This window comes from Oreochromis aureus, linkage group 6 (assembly GCF_013358895.1).
Source record: "Oreochromis aureus strain Israel breed Guangdong linkage group 6, ZZ_aureus, whole genome shotgun sequence".
Taxonomy (NCBI): Eukaryota; Metazoa; Chordata; class Actinopteri; order Cichliformes; family Cichlidae; genus Oreochromis; species Oreochromis aureus.
Window position 1 is genome coordinate 28,812,535 of NC_052947.1, and position 24,758 is coordinate 28,837,292.

General features: G+C 38.3%; 1 protein-coding gene across 2 annotated transcripts in view; it reads left to right on the forward strand.

Moving 5' to 3' along the window:
- The window catches only part of LOC116311799 (cytoplasmic phosphatidylinositol transfer protein 1), a 71,573-nt gene extending 47,729 nt beyond the window's left edge, over positions 1-23,844 (forward strand). Inside the window, exons 2-10 of one of the 2 annotated variants that reach the window (XM_031729008.2) lie at positions 6,471-6,619; positions 10,296-10,384; positions 12,711-12,718; positions 14,104-14,175; positions 17,883-17,978; positions 18,462-18,617; positions 19,126-19,189; positions 20,305-20,444; positions 20,856-20,994. In XM_031729008.2, coding sequence (XP_031584868.1) covers positions 6,471-6,619; positions 10,296-10,384; positions 12,711-12,718; positions 14,104-14,175; positions 17,883-17,978; positions 18,462-18,617; positions 19,126-19,189; positions 20,305-20,444; positions 20,856-20,861 — 780 coding nt within the window. In that variant the 3' untranslated portion in view covers positions 20,862-20,994. Of the gene's footprint in view, positions 1-6,470; positions 6,620-10,295; positions 10,385-12,710; positions 12,719-14,103; positions 14,176-17,882; positions 17,979-18,461; positions 18,618-19,125; positions 19,190-20,304; positions 20,445-20,855 lie in introns of both variants that reach the window. The other variant, XM_031729006.2, reaches the window with a different exon arrangement.
- Positions 23,845-24,758: the final 914 nt, after the last annotated feature.

Below are 24,758 nucleotides of genomic sequence, written 5' to 3' on the forward strand. Positions count from 1 at the left end.
TACAGGTGGTTCAATAAGTTAGTTCTGTTGCTTTGTGGTGCACTCACAACTAACTTTCCATTAATGTTGATCAAGTTCAATTGACAAAGTTTCCGCTATCTGCTATGCCAGACATTTGATTTTCGTGTCGATGGTACGTTATTCAATTTTAGTTCAATTCAGTTTTATTTATATAGCGCCAAATCACAACTACAGTTACCCTGAGGCCCTTAATATTGTAAGGTAATAACCCTACAATAATACAGGAAAACCCAACAATCAGACAACCACTTTGAGTGAGCACTTTGGCAACAGTGGGAAGAAAAAACTCCCTTTTAACAGGACGAAATATGCTACAACTGGTTGGGTTGATTGGAGGGAGAAGGGACAAAAGACATTAATTAATAATGACTCATAATTAAGTGGTATTATTTGTTTTTGTGATGTAGTGTTCAGATGACATTCAGGAAACTTCAAGGGGACAATTGTGAATGGCACATGCAGGAACTTCTTCAGGTAGTGACTTTTTATTGGCAGACTTCCAATATTGGTCGATCATGTTCATTTAATTGTAGAAATCCAAATAATTGAGATTAAATTGGATTAATTCTGCAACCCTAAACATCAATGCCATCAACACTTTTCCTTACATGGAAATTTAGGGATGATTATGCAGTTTGCACATGCAGGCACTCAAGCAAGATACCGTAGTTGGTTCGTCTCACATCTGTAAGAATGTAGTCATCTTAGTTTGTGAATTTGGGTTTCAGTGAACTTGCCCAGGACCTCGTAATTGGGGGCGATGATGACAACACACTCTAGTTTATTAGTATTGATTAATGAGCAACAACAAACCAGAGTGCCTTGTTATCGGACAAATCAAATAAAGGCAAGGCAAGCACTGGCCAGCTGTGTCATAAAGCTAAATGATTGATCACGCTGCGAAGATTTCCAGAAAAGGGACAGAGTGCGTGTACCTCAACAGAACAGCTTTCACAGAAGTGATTACTTCAAAGGGAGAAAATAACAGGTTATTGAACTAATCAGTACAAGACTTTTTTATTCTTTTTTGTTGTTGTTGCCGTTCAAAGCTTTCTTTGTACTGGGCAGCCTCTTTTTGGCTTCTTCATGATTGAGGATATTAATGGTGGGGTGTTTTTTTAATATTTTAAAATCATCACACTGACCCACAAAAGAGGGCAAGATGACGTATGCTAGTCCTTGATATTTTTTAGAAGAACTACAACTCATCAATGACAAAACGAGTGGACGAGGACATGTCTTGTCTAAATGAATAGTGAATTAAGATGATGTCACACTTGTATAACCTGTTCAAAGCTTTTATTTCAAGGTGACAGTACCTCACTTGCATTTACTTTAACTTGTCATTACTCACAAAACTCCGGATATCTTCATGACGCTCCCCTTAGTTTGTCCTCTGCCACTGCAGTGTCTTTCAGTTGACACTACTCACCTCACTGGGTTTTTGTGTGGCGCACAGAAAAGCAGTGGAGTGCAGATGCATTATTTACAGCAGCTCTTAACTTATCAGGCTCGATCTCTCCCACAGCCCAGAGCTGTTTTTAGAAATGCAGCTTTTGAGACTTCATTGAAGAGGTGAGCTTTTATTAATGAAGCAGCCCATGGCTCAGATTAGGAGAGACAAAACTGACATGATGCAAAAATAACATGCATTTTGCCCTGGATGTTACTGTAATGGCTTCTTGACAGTGATGTAAGAACTTGATGTAATAACTTCAGATCATTCAGCTTTGGGTATATGCTGTAATAATAAGTTAATACAAAACTTTTATTTTTTAAAAAATATTCTATAGCCCAAAAATTCATATAGTGTCCATTGTCACTGCTGATCTCATGGACATTCCATCCAGACAGCTGTTTTCTCATTGCTTAACCAATTCAGGGTTGCGGTGGCGCTGGAGTCTATCCCAGATGTGATAGAGTAAGAGCCAGGGTACAGCCTGGACAGGTAGCCCGTCTATCGCGGCGTATACACATTCTCCATGACAGATTTATTGTCTGTGACTGAGCTATCTGAAAGTCAACATATTACAAGCAGAGTGAATGAAACCATTGACTTGTTTAAGTGTTATAACCAAGGAAATAAATGCTAAGTGCTGTTTACATAAGATTGAATAGGCCTGCCCTTGCATAACACTTGAAGATTGGTTATGCTTTTCAGGACTTCAGTCGAGGTTGTGAAGTACAGAGCACTACACTGTACACGGGTTATTTCAGGACTGAGCCTGATGTCAAAATGTCCTGAAGGTATGCTGTGAGTGCAGAAAATGTCCTATGCCTGATGAATTTCATAATCTTGCAACATGACAGCCCTGTGCTAGACTGAACTCACTGAACTTCATTGAACTTCACTGAACTTTTTAGTGGGTTCTGCACCGCTGCTGCTAAAGTTGGCTTAGCAGCAGTGGTGCTTTTTAGATGTAAGTGGCTGTTAAAATGGCTACGTGTTGTCATTATTATCAGCTTCGTTTTTGTTGGCTATATTACATTACATTCACTATATTATTACTGTTGTCAGTTGAAAGCAACTTTGGCTATTTGATGGACATCGAGCAGCTATTAGTGCTGAGCTGCATGAACAGTTAGAATCATATATTTCCAGAGCTAAAAAGAGATTTAATATTGGCTGTAACTTTCAGTAGGTAACCAGAAACCCAACTCCAAATGAGTGACAGCGATTCAGGAGGTAAGAGCAGATAGCCTACTAATCAGAATGTTGGAATGTTGGCGGTTCAATCCCACCAACCTCAACATATCTGCCGTTCTTCTGCAAGAATTGAACCAGTGTTTTATGACTCAAAAATGTCATAAAATGCAATCCTGTGTTGATGTGTATGAAAATGACTTGTAGTGTAAAAGAGTTCTGAGTGGTCAGCAAGACTAGAAATGTGCTATCTAAATGCCAGTCCATTTAACACTAATTACGTGAGCTGTATGTGAGGCATTGACCATAGTATGTTATGTAATGAATTAAATGTCATATGGTGTTTGGTTCACTGCTTGGCCTGTCTCTCCTCATGGCTCACTGAAATTCAAAAACTGTGCAGTACCAGTACTTTGAAAGCTAACTAAATGAAATGTGGAAGTATTGTAAATTGAGACGTTGGAGAGAAAGTTTTTTGTGAAACTATGATTTATACACAATTATTACTGTTTTGGCTTTAATGTGAGAGCAACGCAGTACAAGGCACTTCTGAATCTCTGTAGAGTTGTAGTATTTTTTTTCTTACTGTTTATCGGTGCTGCAGCAGTAGTGGTTGGAATACTTTTTTTAAACTTAGCTTCATCTCGTTTCAAGTTTGTATGAGGAATCTTAAACTGTAGTCTAGGTTAGAGTGTTTAACCAAAACCATTCGTCTGAGCCAGTGTTTGTTATGTTGAATACAGAGGGGTTTTTTTGTTTTGTTTTTTCTAAAATAAAATTCACTTTGTTTTGGCTTTTATTTGACCAGTGGAAGGAGGGACAATGCCTGTGCGTCTTAATCTTTGACTGTAGCCTGCTTCTGTATCCAGATCTGCACTGATAGTGATGTGCTTAGACAACTATCTTTATGGTTAGTTGGTATGTGTGCATAGTGTGTGTGTGTTCACGGATGTAATGTACGTGCATGCATGCACATGCATGCATATGTTTCTATCTGTGTGAAACAACAAATACATATCATTGACCAGAGCAGTGTGTGGACCAAACAGCCTCAAAGGATGTGAGTCATTGTGTTACTTTCACATTGAAACGAGTCCACCACAGAGGATGCAGAGCCAAGGTGATGCAGCTGTGCCTGTGACCTTTAATGCATAGATTGCATGAATGCATGGGGGGAAAAAAGTGATATAGCTAAGGAATGTAAGCACGGGAAACACATTATGCCAGGTTTAGAGGGGGATTTCATTCAACAAAAGCACTCTATTTAATTGTTGCTTTGGTGTCATAACAGAAAATGTATGTAAAATAGGCTTATTGTGTACTTTACCTATGTGCCTACATGCTGTAGTTTCGCATATATTTATGTGGCTTTCTGCCCCTGTTGACGACATCATGTATCATGACCTTAGACAGAGTCTTCTTTTCATTAAATCGATAGCATTACGTGAGGGTATGAAGTGTTTAAAATTCAAAAGGGATGATTTTTTCTTTCCTCGTGGCCCACACTTAATCAGAACTAATCAAAAGCTATACTAATTCATCATCTGTGTCCTACTCTGTGTATGTGTCCTGCTCTGGTGGGAGTGTCTGTTTTTCAGATGATTACACTCTTGTCCCTGAGGCTCTGTTGGCCACTGAAAGCTCTGTTAAGCATAACAATGACCATCACCTCTCCTCAGCAGGACACTTAGACTTATTAGTTTCAGGGAATTAACATGTTTGTTAAGCCATAATAACACAGTGTTGTATTTTATGTTTTCAGCAGACTATTAGTTAATTGGGCTAATTAAGTCATAAATATAAACTCACACTAACATACTATGTTGTATGTATATTATTTGACCCCCATGCAGCTACTTTGAGGTGTTGTGTGCAAGTACATATGTACTGTATTTGACTAAATATGGCGGCCTGGAAATAACTGTTTGAAAATGTTCCGTGTTAAACATTCATCACGCGAGTGATAAAGTTAACCTTCTCATAACCACACACGCAAAGCCTCCATGATGAAATCTCTTGTGACTGCTTGGTTTCGCATTCTTCAGAAAGGTATGCACTAATAACTTTAGGGGTTTAACATAACTGTTTCATTTTGTTTTATTTTATGCCTGTTTATTAAAAAAAAAAAAAGAAAAGAAAATTTAGAGCCCTGCTGGGAGCTTGTTTGGGCGACTATCTGAGCACCTCTCATTTTCCCTCGACAGCACATCACAGCTTAGCTAACAGCTGAGGCTGGAAAAGGTCAGGCGAATCCACAGAAATATGGTTAATTTGATTTACCAGGACAAACTTTCCTTTTGTGAAGCTAGTATCTGTTAACGAAGAGCTCAGACAGAACAGAAAGCACATGCAAGTGAGACTGTTTATGCCTCACCTTTATGTTTCCTTATTCACTTAATTATAATCACTCTAGAATTTACAGTTGTCTGTATCCTCGGTATCTCTTTGATTTGCCATCCTTTGATCGTCTTCAGTCTTTCACTCACACTCAGCTCCTGACCTCCTCTTTAAAAATCAGTCTTTCTCCTTTTTGGGTCTTTTTAAACAGAACAATGCTTTGGATTTATGCATAGCTACACTTATTTGATTAATTGAAAATGTTCCAGTGTGCTGCAGAGTCATGTTCTATAGAACAGGAGTTGCTTTTTTTACCTTTGTACAGAGATCCATTATTGCAGAAGAAGCATCTGAGACTTCACTTTGTTTTCTATGTTTGCTTTCAGTCAAATCAGGAGTAACATTAAATGCAGTAAATACACAAAGATTGTTGACTGCAAGATAAGCAGGTGGAATTCATTGTTGCATAAACATATAATTTTTACTTTGTGATTGTCTAAAGTGTCTCTTCAGTTAGAGTTTAATTACTCTTTTATAATTTTAGCTTTGTAGAGATTCTTGAAGTCATCTTACTAGAACACAGTCCCTGTCTGGTTGTTTGCCTACAAACTCCCACATGAGCAGGAGTTGAGCAACCCAAATTGGTACGTAGCTACATCTAAGGCCCTGAAGGTTCTTATCTATATCAGATATTAGGATGTCCTCATGTTGCCTATCAGCCACCTGGCAATGGACTGAAATCACAGACCACACAATACTATAGCATGTGCTATTAATTAGTTATAAAATTTAAAATTCAAATGTTAAGGCTAATGGATTAAGAGAGTGTATTTATCTGCTTTACTTGTAACATTTCTCTGAGGTGATCCACAGTGCTAAAATCCACAGAACAAAAAGAGTCCTGATTCTTGCTCCAAACTACCATGCACGTATTCCTGAGGTAACTTGTGCATCAAAAGGTGTAGAAGTGTATAAACCAAGTCTGCCGTTAGCATGGGTGCTTTGATGCCCTGCTGAGTTCCCTTTGAATCTAGTTCTCTTAAGATCTACATGTGTAATCACTGACTAAAAGGAAGGTGACCATAACTGCTTTTGGCATATGCTTCTCTGTGGCTGCAGTGATAACTTCTAACAACAAACATTTTAGACTGAGTCAAGGGTGCAGTTAGTGAAGCACAGTTCGAGGCTCTTTTTTAGGTGTCATTGATGAATCATAAACTGTGGATTTTTTTTCTTGTACTTTTTGTTAGTGTTATTAGATTCTGGTAATGGTGTTATGATATTATCAACTGAATATTTGCTTTTAGAAATAAAAAAAATATTACTGGCACACCTTTTCATTTGTAATTTAACTGTGGATGAATTTTTTCGGTGAAATCTTTTGATATCAGTGTTTCTTTCTGATTCTATCACAGTTTTGGTTGCTTCACAGTGTGAACTCACCCTGTCTGTACGTTTTGTCTTTTAGTACCGGATTGGGCAGCTGTACATGATCAGTAAACACAGCCATGAGCAGAGCGATCGAGGGGAAGGGGTGGAGGTTGTCCAGAACGAACCGTATGAAGACCCGGCACATGGCCAAGGACAGTACACAGAGAAACGAGTCTACCTCAACAGGTCAGTGGAATATTTTCCTGCTAGTTGAATGCCTGACATGTGATTAATTAGTAGTGTGTGGGCTACTTTTACATGCTGGCCACCGTTAATCTAATCTAATTGTCATTTGGTCTGCAACCAGTTCCTGAACATTTCTTGAACATTTCTGTTTGCTATCTTTCTTTGGCAGAATCTTCTTGTCCACAGAACATATTTTGTTTGCTTGTTTCAAAAGAAGTGGTAAGAACAAATTCAATCCCTATGGTTGAATATTTACAGAAAAGACTAATCAGTGAATGCAATGAATCAAAATGAATCAAAAACTTCCCACACTGACTGGCAGAACTAAACTTTGTAGAAGTTTACCAGAAAGCCAATGCTTGAGGGATTGTTGTTTTGAAGGCTGTTCTCGCCACCTGGGACCTAATTCCCTGTTCCTAAATGCATTCAATCAAATAAAAGCAATGCAGGGGTTAAAATCGTGATATAGTTTAACAAGAAATACTTCAAATTGCCTAAACACCGCTTGCAGTGTTTCCTGGTGACGAACTACTTGCTACATTATATTTACAGCATTTCTTCCCGATGACGCGAGCGCTTGCAGGATGTGGTAATTTCAGGTAATTCAGTAAAAAATGATTAGACCTAAAATTGTGCTTGTTTGTCTGAGGCAAAGATGTACAATCTAATCACAATGGCCTCTGCATCAAGAAGCATTGAGAAGCATCAAGTCCATTCGTTGTATCTTTGGCTGTTTAATGACAGTACTGGCAATATTTTTATGTTCTTTTTTTAATTTTAATGAATGATTAATTACTTATTTGTTATAATGAATTATTATTTAAATATATATAATTATTATTACAAATTAAAATGAAAGTTAGCAAGAAATACATTATTAAAAAATGAAAAGGTGGAAATTATTTTGCGGAAAAAAATATGACAGAGCCTAAACAAGGTCAAGAGAGAGAAAATGGAAGAAGGCAGAGATGCTGTAGGCCATTTGTCTGAGCACAAATACCCATGTCAGCATTCGCTATGCCAGGGAACTAATTATGTTGAGTCAGCACACCTCTGCTCTGCAGAGGAAATGAAGAAGGCAAAGGCAGCATACAGAGATCGTCTGGATCTCCATTCAGGTATTTTCAGTCGGTTTGCTTTGTATTGAACTAGAAATTTAAATAGATAAATTGAGTATTTTGAGCAAGAGTGTTCAGGAAGGCACTTGCTTGGAGCTTTGTTTAAACAGAAATGAAAGGCAACAGTTGCTTTGTACAAAAAAAGACCTTAGGCTATAATCTTCATCCACACTTTAAGGTGGAGCAGTTCTTTAACTTACTGTTATTGGGAAAATTTTTGTGAAATTTTGCCAATATCTAAGGAGCGATATTTACTCATTTCAGAGCAGTTCATTCATGCGCACAAACAAAATTGTCATTCAGGCAAGGAGAAAAAAGAGGGAAAGAAATGTATTCTAAACATTTAAACTCTCAGCTTTGATGAATGTTTGCATTTGCAGTTAGATGGAGCTCTAGAAAACACTAACCTTTCCACAGCAGCTGACATTTTGATGGAGTGAAATGTATGAGTGCGTAAATGTGTGTCTGCGTTTGGCAGAATTCAAAAGCTCCACATATTATAATCCTGATGAACATCCCTGTGGGTTAATTCGAAACCCTCACTTCTCAATGGAAATAACAGCTGCGTTCCTCTGTCAGCCACTCAAGCTGCCTTTTATATCTCTGTCTTATAAAATATGTAGTGAAAAAATTATCAAGGAATTCTTACTAGATAGTAAGTGGTGCATAATCATGGAAAACAACTGATGTGCTTTCACATAAAACAAACAAACACACAAACCCGGGTAATCTCAGCAGAACCCAACAGTGTAAACATGTAAATAAATAAGTAAATAAAACCATTGTTAGGAAAGTCTGTTTGTGTTTTGGGTTGACTCTACTGCCAAATGCAATAAAATTCCCTTCAGGCGTTCTTGAGATATCAAATTGACAAGAAGACGTAAAAAAAAATAATCTGTAAGTAATATTGTTATATTTTAATGATGTTATTTGTGTAAACTTGGCAAGTGTAGCAGAAGAAACTGTATGGATGGAAGTTAGGCTTGTATAGACTCAACAACATAACTTTACTATAGTTAGCTACTGTTCTGTTTACCTTAACTGGTCGTCCTTCTGGAGCTGCAACAAGTAAACATTAACTTTAAGTCACCAGCAGGGAATCAATCTGCCAATCTGTCACACTTTAACCGCCTCATTAGCCCTCACAATCTGCTCTGCACAGTACTTTACTATTTGGCCTGATTTCATCGAACCTGAATACTGTTTTCCTTTTTTATTATCATTGTTTTTATTATTATTATTACTATTATTAAGGTTGGTTGATTATGTTGCCATTCCTCAGATGCGTTGAGATAAACCGGGATGCTTTTTTTTTTTTTTTTTTAAATATAAAGCAGGCATCGATTACGCTTGCACGTTTGGCAACATGGGCTGGCAAAGATCTTTACAAGAAGAAGAAGGAGGGAATAGGAGAAATCAACAGATGGAGGTGTAGGAGGGGTGTCAGTCTCTTTGTTGGAAGAGAGAGAGAATATCTGGCAGCATTCACAAATTTTTTATTCACAGCAGTCACGTATTTCACGGAGTGCCATTTTTGTCCTGTTTTGGAGAATATGTCAGTCAAAGTAGGTGGCGGCTTTCCAAAGTACATAATCGAAGATAAGTGAATGTCAAGCACAGACATGCATTAATAAGTCTCCCGAATACACATATTGGTAGAGTACTGAAACAGTGACCTCATGGTGGATGATACAGAGATCAAAAGTTTCAACAAAGTGCTTTCAGGCACAGAAAACTCAAATATCTGCGGCTACAACTAATAAATAGTGTGATATTTAAGGAATACTGCTTTGCTTTATTTTTGAGAGTTTATGTTACTATTTTGTTTGTGAGATAAGTATGACACTACCTTGACATAACTTAACCTGCTTCGTGCTGATTCCTTGTGAAAAAGGGGGAAAAGCCAGAAGCTTTATTAACTTAGATTAATATGTTAGTGAAACAAAGCTGTGAGATGTTTCAACTCGGAATGAGTTATCGGTCAGTGTCGAGGATTTGAATTGTTGAAATGTCATGAAATAAAATTATTATCAATTATGTTGCTGAGCAGCTGACGGGAAAAAGGGAAAGCACCACTTGTTCCTTCCTCATTGCTGCCATTAATGTGTCTTTTGGTCCCTTTAGGTCCTTAAAGCCCAACTGCTTCAACCATCGTTGGAATGAATGTGTTTAACTGTGTATATATAAAAAAAGAGAGTGCTCCTTTCAGTTAACTGTCCTGGATAGACCACATTTATATCAGCAGAATAAATTGTTATAACATTTTTTTTTGTCCGTATGTTCTTTTGTTGGTCTTTTGGTTTCATTTATTACATTAGAGTGGCTGAAAATCCTAAGCTGCCATTTGTATTCCCCTTAATCAAAGCTTTACAGAAGCACTCTTTTTTTCATATGGACTCTTTTATTCAACTGTTTTATTCTGTGAGTCCATTTTCCTTTCACGCGTAAAACAAGTTTTTGATGATTGCTGTGCCAAAGGAAGCAGTTTCAACCTCCTTCCCTCCTTCACTAACACAAGCTCCACATCTGTCTTTGTCTCTTTCAATGCCTCTCTGCAGTAAATTACCCAGCTGGGCTCGAGCAGTGGTTCCTAAAATCTTCTATGTAACAGAGAAGGCGTGGAACTATTACCCTTACACCATAACCGGTAAGTATACCGTCTAAAAGTATTTCTCAGGATGTCATGCTGTTCACAGCTCATGCTATATCAAGAATTGAGTTAGCTGTTGTAACTGAAGGAGGCCTAGTTTTGCCTTCTCAATACTTGGTGTTTAAAGCTACAGTCAGATTGTAAACACAATATTTTTTAAAGGTCAGCTTCTCAGGACTCGCCAGCTACTATAAACACTTGGCTGCATGTTTTACGTAAACTGGAGGAGTGTGAAAAGAAGATATAAAGGTTTAAGAAGCTTGGAGATAAAATCTGGTCCAAGATTGTGAATCTTTAATGGACAGTTTTAATAGATTGTGCAAAAGCATATATCCTTTTTTTAATCTAGGTAAAAGTCACTGAGAGCCCAAAGAAAGCTGAAATTACAGCAAAATAACACGTATCAATTCAACAAGTAAAGAAACAAATACAACCGACATTCAGTGCAGGTGAACACAAACATCCAAATCATTTGCATTAACACATTATTTAAATAATTTCTTGCATCAAATTTTTATTGGACTCAAACTTATCCATCATAACCAGCTCTAACAGTTTCAGGTCCGTCTGTGGATTATTCCAGAAAAAAGGAGCAGCATATTTAAAAGCCTTCTTTTTCCATTCCGACTGATACAATTTCCAGAAAGACCAATAAAGAAATGTTCATGCAGCGTATAAGTTTAAAGCAGCAATTTTTCTGAGTATTCGAGATTTGGATGACTTGATCTGTTAATTAGTTGTGAAAGATTATATGAACCCCTGTAGATGTAACACTGTCTGAGGCAGCAGTGCCAGTTAAAATCTGCTGCCGGGAGACTTTCATTAAAATCGCAGGTTAGTGGTTTGTTACAGATTCATAAAAAGGCTCCTGAAAAGTTGAAGTTTGAGGCAAAGAAATTAGCCTGCACTTCAACATTATTGAAGCAGTGTGGGATCAGCTTAGCAGAGAACAGAACTAAAGGCAGAAACAGCCAAACGAGAGATTTGAATGGCTGTCGAGAAGCCAGGAGGACTTTTTTTTAAGACTACTTAAAGAAATTACAAGAAAACCTACCTAAGAGAGTTCAGGCTGTGCTGAAGAATACAGGTGGTTATACCAAATATTGAATTTCAAGCTAATTAGAATTGTAGAAACTCTCTTTTTACCTTCCATTCATCAGGTGCTGGCCTATCCCAGCTATCCCAGCTGCCATATGGTGAGAGGTGGGGCACACTGTGGCTCTATCGCAGGGCAATCATTCACACTCATTGCCAATTTAGAATACCTACCTAACCTAATCCCATTCATGTGTGGCTGTGTGGATTTTCTCTTTGAACTCTGGCATCTGCACGTATTTCCCATTTTCCTTACAATATATAAAGAAATGAGAGGTGGATCAAGACTTTTGCACAGCACTGTAAGAAAAAGTGAATAAGTGGTCAGAGCCATCAAAGTTACTATGCAACCTAAGTCATAATTTATGGTCAGATTCCAGCAGCTCCATGTGTAATCTCTGAAGGACATTTGGAGGTTTCACCACATTAAGCCTTCTAGCAAATTTGGGCACAGTGATCATGAGCTGGATGCAGTGACTTTGGAAATAAGAGCTTTTATAGCAACTTAAGCAAAATGCTAATTCAGTGTTAAAGGTCGGTGACTGCCATAGATGAAAGATGAGGGAGGATTTTCAATGTTGATCAATAAAGTGCAATCTTAAACTCTACAAGGTGATGGCATTTACATGGGACAGCATCTTCAGTCAAAAAGAAAACTGCAGACATTGTAAGTTCCTGAGTGCCCTTAATGCTCGCACGCAACATTCAAGGTCAACCAGAATGGGATGTTACATCAGCTTTCTGGTTGCCAGTGTTTCGGTTTGGTAGCAAAACACAAAACTATGTAAAAAGTATGAACATGTCACTCATTCATGTGTGACCGCGTTTAAATCTGCAAATGGTTACATGCTTACAGCCGCCAGTGCTTTTTATCCGCATTGAGCACAGCGGTGGAATAAGCTGTGCTGCGTGAATCACCAATATTACAAGCAAGCAGTAATCAGGAGTCCAAAGATCAGAGGCACAGTGGCCAGAACAGAACATTTCTGTGATGCTTTAATGATTCTGATCATTAAGAAGAGGTGTTACAAGATGATGAGCACAGATTAAAGGGAATGAAAACACACACTCTAGTGAGGAGGGATGATCTGGGTTTTCAGATATTTGACAGACATTTTTTGTATGTTGTAGCCTTCACTTATATGCTTTAATGATGTGTAACTAACTTGCTTTCTTTTGTGTTCTCCCATGGCTTTGACCCGATGTCACCTCATGCATTGTTCTGAAGAATACACTGTAAGTATCCTCAATCATTGTGGAATATTATTGTGGAACTATTAGGAGCTAATTGAGTATGATAGAAGGGGCAAAGATGTTTACCTCACCGGTAGATTTCAAACAAACGAAGGGAACCAATCTTTTTACCCCATTTCTTTTAATTAATAGCACATAGAAAAATTGATTATTAAGTATTGTGTACTTAATAATAGGCCCAGCAGAGACTCCACTCCGGCCCACTGGACAGGTTTGGAGAACGTGAAAGAGTGCATTTAGACCCCTCCCTGCCATTGAAATTCATACTAGACCAAAGTAAACAAGTAATAAATAAACAATAACAACAATTTGTTTGTTTGTATTTTACAGTGAGTTCACAGGGGGAAACATTTTTCCGGAGTTAACAAAAATTTCAGCACTTTTAGTAGCAATTTATTACATAGTTTCACTCGTGCAGTCTGGTCCACTCGAGATCAAAGTGAGCTGTATGCGGCCCACAGTATAAAATGACTTTGACATCCCTGCTGTAAATTGTGTCCGCTCGTCTTTCGTTTCAAACATCTGACTGCTTGTTACATGTCAAATGGTACAAAAATGCCAAAATTTACATATTAAAGAATTTTCCATTTACTGATTATGCAGTCTTCTGCTGTATGCAGCGTAGCCGCAGTACGGTGGTGGCAGCTCTGTCAGAAGGGTTTGTTAGTCTCTGCAATGATCAAAACAACTTACATAGCAACCACACACACAAACACACACACACACACGCTTAAGTTTTCTCCAATAATCAGAACTGCCTGTGTGACCCATGATTAACCCTGATACATCATTTAAAACATATGAATGTGATTGGGCTTAGCTATAGGGCTTCTGTTATGCAGAGGGAGAAATGTCAGTAGCGTGAGTCACGACGTTTTTGGGTGTGGGGATAAGCGGGGAAAGAGGACAGTGTTGTGACAGCGAAGGAATGCTTGATATTGTCTATGTTCATGTGTGGGAGCATACTGTGCTTATGTATGAGTCAGTGCAAATACACCCATGCAAAATTAGTTTTTAAGCAGGCTAGCAAAATTGTCTTGGTTTTTGTCACTTTTGACAAGGAGATTTAAGTACTGCGCTGTCACAGCTCATTTTAAACTATACAGTGATAAACATACAGATGGAGAAAAAAACCTTTGCAACTCAGACACTGTGCTCATAAAAGCACTTTGAGAGGTGTTACAGCAAGGCATGTATGAATAAGTTAGCCTTATGAAGAACAGACTTCATAAGCTCGTTGCTTCTATTTTTGCTCAGCTTTGGAATGCAGAAGAATAATAAAAGCAACACCGCTTCTGTTACGGACATTAGTTGATTAATTTGTCTTTACAAGTGGTTAAGCATCTTTTTTCTTTCTTAATCCACAGTGCTCGTTCCTGCCCAAGTTTTCCATCCACATAGAGACAAAATATGAGGACAACAAAGGATGCAATGACAATGTAAGTATACGGTGTGCACGTGTGATAGGCGCTTTGAACTGTGGTTTGGGTGTTTCCTCTTAGTCACATGCTGAGTGGAACACTGTATAGTATGACTGCTCTGTACATCTGCAGTCTGTTGCATGAATGTCTCTGCAGGCAGATGGACGCCTCCTGTGTTCCTCCTCCAGATGGTCTAAAGGCAAATAGTTTTCCATGCTGCAGAGATTTTAAAGTGTTTTTGAGGCAAACTTGTGAGTTTGGGCTATACAAGTTATATTGATTTGACCTCATGATGTGTTATTAGTAATGGCCTTGTGTTCCATTAGTTCTGGGCTTTCTGTTCTAATATAAAACCGTAGCATATGCACTTCGGTGACCCATAAGCAGCGCAATGGAACAAAGTAGAAAATGAAGCTTTTAGTTTGATCTTTATCGTGAAATGCACTGTTTGTGGTTTCCCAGCGAACACCCATACAGCTAATGTCAGCCCATATGCCCAGTCAGTTAATCAGGCAGGCTCTCACTCCCACGCAAATCTCTCAGCTTAATGTAACACTGCTGACTGTTTGCTCTCTTTCTCATAGAGAAATATGTAAAGCAAGATAACCCTGTCTAAGATAAAATAGCACATAATGTACGTATGGTTAAAAAAAACAAGCTCTCTACAAAGGCTACATGAGTAAAATTATCCAGGCAGAACTGGCAGCAAAAAATCTTTCTGTGCAATCCCATCATGTAATAATGCCAACAATGCATGAGCCTTAAGAGTCTGCCAAAAAACGGCTCCACTTGTTGGACACCTAATTTCATTTGGGTTGTTGGAATTGCTAACTCTCTGTATTCCCATTTATACGGGTATTAGTCATCAAATGAAAGGCTGCCAGCGCTCAGACATTAGGAAAAAGGAATCATGGAGTGGTGTGCCACATACAGATAGTTTTAAATGCATTGTGGTTACTGGTAAACAGGTTAAGATCACTGAGTTTTAAAATGATGTGTGATTTTTGCGATGTATACGTAGAAAATGGTTCCTAGTGCTTCAAGTGCTTTGTTTGTGTCTGGAACACACCACACTTGTACCCTTAAAGCAGGAAGACAGAAATGACCAGACTGTCAGTGCTCATTGAACATGCATGAAACGTTAGACTGATGCTTGCTTCATCTGACAAGACAAAGCGATAGACCAAAGAGTTTTTAAATGAAATTTAAAGAGCAGAAATCGCCTTCAGCAAGTGCACTTTGTGGATGAAAACAAAGAGAAATCACAGTTGTGTCGGATAAATATCTGGTTTCAATTTGAAATGCCTGTGGAGACACACACAGACACACACAGACACACACAGAGATTTAGCACAGATTTAGTAATGGAATAATACAGCTTTGCTACTTTGTATAACATCTTTAAGGCAAGTAAACAAGAGGCTTTGCATTTTTTATGACAAACAGTAACCAGTCTGAGTTATGTATGTTTCTATAAAGGATGCTGTGAAATGATAAGAATGCAGCTGTGTGTGTGGGGTTTTTTTTTTAAGACTTCAACAAACTTTCTGAAGAGTTGTCCCCCATAGTCCAGGGGTGGGGGAACTCCAGCAGGTTTTAGATGTGTCCTTGATCCAACACAGCTGATTTAAATGGCTAAATTACTTCCTCAACATGTCTTGTAGTTCTCCAGAGGTCTGGTAATGAACTAATCATTTGATTCAGGTGTGTTGACCCAGGGTGAGATTTAAAACCTGCAGGACACCGGCCGTCGAGGCCTGGAGTTCCCCACCTCCGCCATTCTTACGACATAACTTGCATTTGTCCACTCGGCTTGTTGTTGATAAACTAAACTGTAAAACATAGTGAAAGAGAGAAAGGTCAACTGCATGAATATGAAGGAAGCATGAATGGAAACAAAAAAGGAAAAGCAAGGAATCTTGAAAGTTAGGAGGACAGGAAATGAGTAGGTGTGCCTGGACAGAATGCACTCTTTGAATTGAGGGTGTGGTAAAAGAAAATGCATGAGAAGTGTATTCACACAGGGAAGCTGTAACCATAATAAGATCATGGAAAAAAAAAGATACAGATATGATTAAATTAGAGCTGAGCTTAAGGAATGTAGACTTTGGGATTGCCCAAGTTACAACACATCTTATAACAAATGAAACATGCTCATGTCTCATAAAGTCTCATGAAAAATAGAATACAGCTGTGGTTAATGTTAGGCAGAAAGTAGCAGTGTCTTTGCCATTGGACAGGATGACAGAGAAAGTGTAAGGCCATAAGTAGAGCTATGGCTTTATTACTGTTTATATTTACTGTTTGTCGTCATCTCTTACGTAGCCCCTCTTTCTGTACTACATATACATTCAGCAATTGTGCTAATTATTTTTTAGCCACTGAAAATGGGAGACTATACATTTAAAAAGGTTTTACTTCCTAAACCGTTAATGTAATGTGTTTGTAAAATCCAGGGAATTAAACCTGAGAGCCTGCGCTTCAATCACATCTTAATGATTTGAAAATCCACCCTTGTACTTGATGGATAAGGCTTGTGCTATTACCATTATTAATATTATCAAAACAATCCAATAAAAATAGGTCTGTAGGTTGTCAGTCATTCAGGTCACAGGAGTCTTGAGTCCTTGAGCTGAATGCATTTGGACTTTTTATGTTCGTGAAGTTGTTTCTCTCATCCAAGTCATTGATGACTCTCAGGACCACGCCCGAGTTGATACATGAGACTCTTCATCAGCTTATAGAACTAGGTGAAGAGGTGAAAAGTCTTCATTTAATACCATTTGTTAGTCTATCTAGAAATGTTATTATCTCATAGCTAAATACATAGACCAAGTCTATTAGAGTATGTTTGATTATTTCTTATCTTATCTTTATATTGAAATGGTCTCTTAAGAGTTTTACGTGCTGGTGCTGCATCAGTATCGTTAAAAAAATATTCAGCATCAAGTGAAAAAAGCAAAAACATTCCCTTCATTCATTACTGCAGATGTTTGTTTATATTTTGCAGAGTGACAAAGTGCAGATATTTTTCCTTTTTCTCATCTGTTGACCCAAATCAATTTCCTGTCACTTCTTTTATCACTTTTCCTCTCAGTCATTATCAGAACAGCTTGAGAGCGTAATTGTAACCTTAGAATTATTTAAGTGCCACAGTGTCTAGTTTGTGATGCATCACGGTGTTGCTGCTGTAGTAGAAAGGACTATTTCTAGAGGTCTGGTCTGTAAAATCAAATCAAACAACTTATTATTTATCAAGCTTTTGATTTTGTTTCACACATTTTAATCTTGCAGCAAGATGCTCACAAGCTCTGACTGTAGAAGAACTGATAAATCGACAAGTAGACGCATGCATAAATTGCACTGTATTATGAAATTGTAACACTAACTGCAACATAACCGTCCCTTTATTCAACATGAGAAATAATGACCGATAGCAATAAGAAAGCAACACAGAGAATGAAGGAGGGCCGATGACTTCTCAACATTTGATGCAGTTATTTGAGTCAGCACTGGCAGTGCTGCAATAAAAACATGGGAGAGAGCACCCCCTACTGGTTATTTAGACAATAACATGTGGTTCCAGTGATGAGGCTTTAGAGTGACAAGGTACAAGTCAAGCAGTGTTAAGAGGAAGATTGTATTCCAACTCTTGCACTGACCAGTAAGTACATTTCTGAGATGTATTTATGTGACGTCGGCAAATCTACCTCGTCTGTTTTCAGATCTTTGACACTGAGCTGAAGGACCAGGAGAGGGAAGTTTGCTTCATCGACATCGCCTACGATGAGATCCCGGAGCGCTACTATAAAGAGTCTGAGGTGAGCTTGTGTAGGTGTGTGTGTGTGTGTGTGAAGGCTGTTAGCTAATAGGAGTTAACGCCACTGGTGGAAACAGTAGTAAAAACAGTGTAATTTAGATGACAGTACAGTACTATTAAATCACTTCTAATGGAAAGGTTCTTCTGTTTCTAGATGGAAAATAGGAATACATTTTATTTTATTTTTATCTGTTCAGTTGTATAAATTATGTGGACTGGAGAGCTGCACTTACCTCAAATGACTCTTCCATCTCACACATTTTTATCTGGCATTTAAAAGCCTTCAGTATCAGAATTTACAGTGAAATGAAGGTTTTCATAGCTGTTTAATAAAAGTCTGAGATTTTTCAAGGACAAGGGTTAATGTGAAAAGGTGTTATATACTGACATTCAGTTCGAAGTTTTGATTATTTCCCAAGTCCGTTGCAGACACAGTGTCAGTTTGGGTTACAGTGTCACATGTGTGATCACTCTACAATTGCAGGACTTACGATATTTCAAGTCTGAGAAGACGTCACGAGGGATTCTTCAGGAGGGCTGGAGGGACACGCAGGATCCCATCATGTGCTCATACAAACTCGTCACAGTAAAGTTTGAGGTGTGGGGTCTGCAGACACGAGTTGAGCAGTTTGTACACAAGGTGAGACGTCAGCCGTGAGATCAGTGTAGTTTAACTTTCTCAAACCTTTTAATGGTTTTAAACTTGTAGTACTTCTGCTGTATGTTTAATGCTGTCCTGCTTTCCTTTTTATTACAAAAAATGCCATTAAAAAAATCCAACTCCCACTGTTGCTGTTATTCCCAATACCATTCACTCTTAAAATAGTTTGCTAAAATAAACATAAAAAAGGATTATTAATGTCTTTGTATATACGTTTGAAAAAATGAAGATGGACATACAAGTCTTAACAAAATGCATATTTCAAAGAAGACCACTTGTTTCTATTCTACTTTATTGGATGAAGTAAATTGCCATAGTAATAACTGAAACATACGTGAATGTTTGCAACTTATCACAGCACATGTTCATCTTATGGTTGGTAAATGGATTGAATATTAACAAACTGTAAGCGTGGCTATTTATATTATTTATGTGTTAGTTTATAAGGTTTTTCTGGACTTCAGACCATCTTTGGATTTTCTTACAGGTGGTTAGGGATGTGCTGCTGCTGGGACACAGGCAGGCTTTTGCCTGGGTGGATGAGTGGATAGGTAGGTCACTGCTGAACTTATGTCATTGAAATATTTAGTTTACTTGTCTAAGTAATAGTGCACAGTGCTACATGCAGTGGTAGCACAGCCATAGTTTAACAAATGTTTGCATTTGACACGTTCTTGTACTTTGCATTGTAGATCACTGTAGTTTACTTACTGCCTCATTCATTGCCATGCATGAACAGTCATTCGGCCTTCAGCTAACCCGGCCACTGCTAGTCCTGTTTATTCTCTTACAGCATGGAGCCTCTTCTCACCACTAACCCACTAATAATAAGCACTTTTTGAGCATGGTCAAAGTTTGTTTCAACTGAGACCTGCACAATAGGAATATATTTAAACCGCATTATTTCATGTTTCATAATGGAGACATTCATATGTACCAGTTGATGCAACAAAAAAAAGTAAAGAGTAGAAACAGTATTCGCAAACGTATTCTAAAACTGAAACAAAGTATCAGCAAAATAAAATGCGTGCAATGCATCTGACTGGCTGGTTGTAATTAAGTAAAGGAATAGGTGGTAATTTATTCCTTGGTGACGAGTGTGGTCCTTACTGAAACATGAAAGCTACCTTTGTCTGTTTCTGTCAGTTTTGTGGTTGTGCAAGAAGCAGCTCTGTTTGCTCGTATAAGTGGCTGCAGCACATTAACTGTAGGGCGTATAGATGAGCCCATTGTCTTTGCCCTGAAACATTCCCCTTCTCTATAACCACTAACCTTAAAACCATAGCAGCCTGCACTTTTTTAATACTCCTAAAACCTTTTCACTGTGGAATGACTTCTTGTTTTTTGTGCCTGTGGAATCGGTTTTGCAGGTGTTTCTTTTATGCTTGCAATGATCCAGTCTCTTCATGCTTTTCCTTTGTCTTGAAACATCCTTGACCTTATCAGTCCTTTCCTCTTTGTGTGCCTCGGATTTGTTTGGTTTTATCCCGCAAACTCTTTGGGTCTTGGGAAGCTGGCAGCTTAACCTCTAAAGCTTTCACTTCAAAAAAAAGCCTACCTTTGCCACCTAACGCTCTCGCTCCCCCACCTGTCTCTCGATTGGAGCACGTTGTAGAAGAGTTACCAACATTTCGACCCTCGTTCCACCCCTCCCCCCTTCTTCCAGATATGACTTTGGATGATGTGCGGGATTACGAGAGAAAAATGCATGAGAAAACCAACATTAAAGTTTGCCATGAACAGCAAGAGCATTCCACAACAAACGCATCTTCACTGGATGACATAGAGATCCATGACAAAGCAAGCGTATGTGTCTTTTTCATTGTTTTTTTTACTCCATTGCTCCTCTTTTCTTATATTTAAACTGATGATGACTTTCCTCTGAAGGGTTCACAGCTGACTTTACATGTTCTCATGGATCTACTTATTCTGAGTCAAACTACTCACTCACAAAGCCAAAAAACGAAATTTAATTTGAACTAACAGTTATGATTCCAAAAAAATGGTTCCTAAAAAATTCATGTTATCCATGTTCTTTTTGTAAATATGTGGTTTGTTTTGTGTTTTAGTCTTTTACTGACCATTTACCATTTTCTAGGTATGCCTGTGGCTGTGTTAACACATTCCAGCTTAATGTTTCTACATTTTATACAAAGGCTTAAAAATTGTATCCACCTTTCTGTCACTGGTCTTAATAAAAAAAAATTTCTGATCCAGACATGACGATGGATGAGGTGAGAGAGTTTGAGCGCGCCATCCAGGAGGCCACGAACCAGAAGATTGGGATGTTTCCCCCATCGATCTCTATCAGCGAGACACCCCTGTCCTCCTGTGCCCTCACTGGCCCTGCCAGCGCCCCCTCCACACCCATGTGCACCGATGCGCCTGAGTCACTCTCTGTCCCCAAGGACCGACCCCGCAAAAAGTCTGCCCCAGAAACCCTGACCCTTCCTGACCCAGCTCCGAGCGACGTCCCCCAGGGCTCAACCTTAAGTCCATTACCCACTTCAAACCACCTCCAACCATCCACACCGCCCTCTAATTCTGAGCTTGCTGAAGTGGAGGACCAGTAGAAGAACTTGGAATCTCTTTCCCTACCCCTTATTTTACTTATTCCCAGTACCTGTTGTCTTATGTGCCCAAATGAGACTAGCCTAACCTCCAAACACCAGTGCCCAAGACAGTCAAGTTCCTTAGCCATATCCAATGAATTGCCATAATCCTGGAAAAAACAACAATCACTCTAGAAGCCTCATCAGTGTCATTGATACGATCCAGGGCAGCTGTAGGCTAAGCCACTGTGACGTGGCAGGCTTCTTCTTCCTGTGACTCTAACCAGCCACATTTAATCTTAACAACCTCCAACGGTCTTTAATTAAAGCAAAGATCATCAGATTTTTTTAAATTTTTTTTTTTACCTCTTCTGAATAAATTCCCGGCATTGTTTCCTTAGTATTTATCGTCAACCAGAAAGGCTGGCTATGAACTGTCGAACTTTGAATAGTTGCCTTAACACCACAGAGCCATTGGTGTTTAATAGTTTTGACAACATGTGCAAATGAATGAATTTTCAGTCTGTAAAATGGCCGTCGTGTATACAATTAGAAATGTAATCACTGACATGCACTAGAGTAGCACAGTAGATGTAATTTGTTAGAAAAACATACATTGAAATGAAAAGACAGCCGAGAACCCTCATAAAAGATGCTCCCGTTTCTTGAGCCGTCCAAATTAGTCGTTGGATCAGACTCTGCCCATTCCTTTGTTTTCCAAACTCCATTAATATAAGTGATGCAATAGCAGTACAATCATAGAGTATACACCTCAGGTCTCCCCAACTCTATCTGGCACGCACTCCAAATGCAGGGATTGTACTGTGTGTTTCTCTCCCTGGTTATTGCCAAACACGTGTATTTTGTACCTCCGCAGACATAATACAGTAACTATTGTACTATACTAGTCTACCTAACCCTTGGAAATGTTTACACATCAGAAACCTTGGAGCATTTGCATCTTAGCAGTCATGTTCAGAATAAGCTGTTGTTATTACTGCATTTGTCATTTTAACGTGACAGTTGCAGTGTTGAAAGGTATTACTGCATATATCTTACTGAAGTTGACTGAGAGCTCAGTACAACAAAAGTACTTCATTACAACCAAGTCAAGTGTTGCCTGAAACTAATGCTGGACATCACATGTGACATAAATGTGATCCTTTTTGATCAAATCAGCGAATCACTTTTACGTCACATGCAGGAACAAGGCCATTTTTGAGGAGGTTTTTCTTTTTGTTTTGTGCATAGTGGAGGTAGTAGTAACTCAGTGTTTGATTGGAGGAGAAGGGCACGTGCGTCAAGCTGACTTGAGTATGTGCCTCATTCGGTGCAAAGTATTTGCAGAAGTGCTTACTTTTTTGTCTCACCAGTGTTGGCAGAAAACAGTTTTAAAACACAAGTGTCATTTGTAGTGAGCCATTATCTGTGACTTGTACCACTTAGTCACCATCCAAAACTGACAGGACAACAATTTGTCCTGTGAAGGAAAAAAAATAATGGTATTAATCAAAGACAGGTTTTTATAAATGCTGCATGGATTGTTCACACCATATATTATATGAAGTAGATGGATATAATGTAAATGGATTGATTTGATATATTTGGTGATTGAACCACGTAGGAATAACGAATGCTTACATTTGAAGTCTGTACTAATTTTGTAAAATATAACATCCAAATTTGAAGTGAAATGTAAGCATGTCCAGAGAATATACTCTGTAGGCCTATAAACTCTTTGAACTCAGTGCCTCTGCATGCAGAATTAAATCATTACCTACATGTGTGTAAACCAAACTCTTATATTTAAGCAACAGACACACAAAATGCTGTTGCATTCTTCTTTCCCGGCTTTTCTGGCTCAAATGCTGCATTTAAGACTAAAAATGGGATAAAACATCACATAAAGTAGCTGAATTACAACATATTCAGATCAAATTCATCATATCAAATGACGCCACCAGATATTCAAGTAACAGGGCTAACTTGTTATGTTTTAGTAAACAAAATTATTTGTTCTTTCCTCCCTCCTTAAGCGATGACTAACCTACAGCGCAATGCATTTTGCACTTTCCAGTCTTTGACACCTTATTTGACAATGAAGGAATGTGTTACATTACTGTCTTGCTGGGTTTGTTGGACCAAAGTCCCATAATACAGCATATTAACTTCAGAGAGAGAAGGTCAAAGAGAAGATCCTCGATGGTCTTGTCATACAATATTGTTAATATTTTGTACAGTTTCTCACTTGCTTTTGTTAAAAAACAGAAAAAAAACTGTAGCCATTTATCTGTAACTGTAGCTTTTGTCTTTGCCTTCTGAGGATACAAATGCTATATTCTGGTTATTGGCCCTTTGTTGATCTGTTATGTATAGCTTATACATACTTACAACTCTGGTATTGACCACCTCTCTTGTCAGGAACAAAGAGATCCAGGGACATGTTCGATCTACCATGGGCTATTAATAAAATGCAAAACATCCAACTGTGTAACATTAAGCTCTGCTCTGTTTAAAAGAGTAACACATTAGGTATTGTAAATACTGTTGTTAATGAGTAATATAGTAGATTTCTTATATTGAACCTGTTCAAAGTTTCATTACTGATGTGACATGAATGTGCTTACAGATTTAAAGCAGACAAAGAAGGTTACTCTTTTTGTGTTTGTGTGATTAGGATGGCATTTTCACAGACATGGATTCAAATGTCTGTTTTATTCTAGATCTAGGCTTAATATGTGTCTAATCAATGAAGCTGTCATCTATTGAGCATACTGAATTTGGTTATGTTTACTTTTCTCAGTTAAGTATCAAAGTTCCTCATCGTAGTGGTGCACGTTTGACTCGGTTGCTTTTTTGATGACCCTGCGGGGCAATATTATTTTTCAAGTTGTACAACAAAATGAAGCGTTTCTTTTTAGTGGTGTGGCTGCTTTGATGTTTACTCGCCATGTTTATTGAGGGTTGATTGGCTCTTCTGTTTTCTTTTATCTAGTAAACCTGCTGTACTTTGATTTAGTGATGATGTATTGTTCAGAGAAAAATGTTTTTAAAAATGAGTTTATCACTATTTCTTTTGTCGAGAGGACCAAGCATTTCCTCCTCCCCTCTTCCTGATGCAGTTTGCATTCGGCCAGGCTGTCGTGCTGTCTCCTGATATTTGGGACCTGTGTCACAAAGCAGAGTCATGGAGTTGTTTGGGATCTGTCACTGAGTAAAAGCACAGCTCAGTGTACTGTGTCGATACGTTTCTGGCTCATCAAACTTTCTTCGTTAATCGTGCTTTGCGACACAGGCCCCAGGAGTGCCATTCTTGTTTAGCTGCTGGAAGTTGCTCTTAGTTCTTCCACTTATACTGTTATTGCATTTGTTATATTTTTATTGCAGTTCAAGGTTAATTTGGTTGTTTGTTGTAATTATGACTTTACTTTTTTCTGAAATAAACTTTATTAGCTATTACAAATGTGTATCTATTCATTCTTTTTTTAGTAGGCCCAAATAATCACCCCTACACCACCATGCTTGACATTTTGTCTGAAGTGTTTGTCCTGACAAGTTGTTGTTAGTT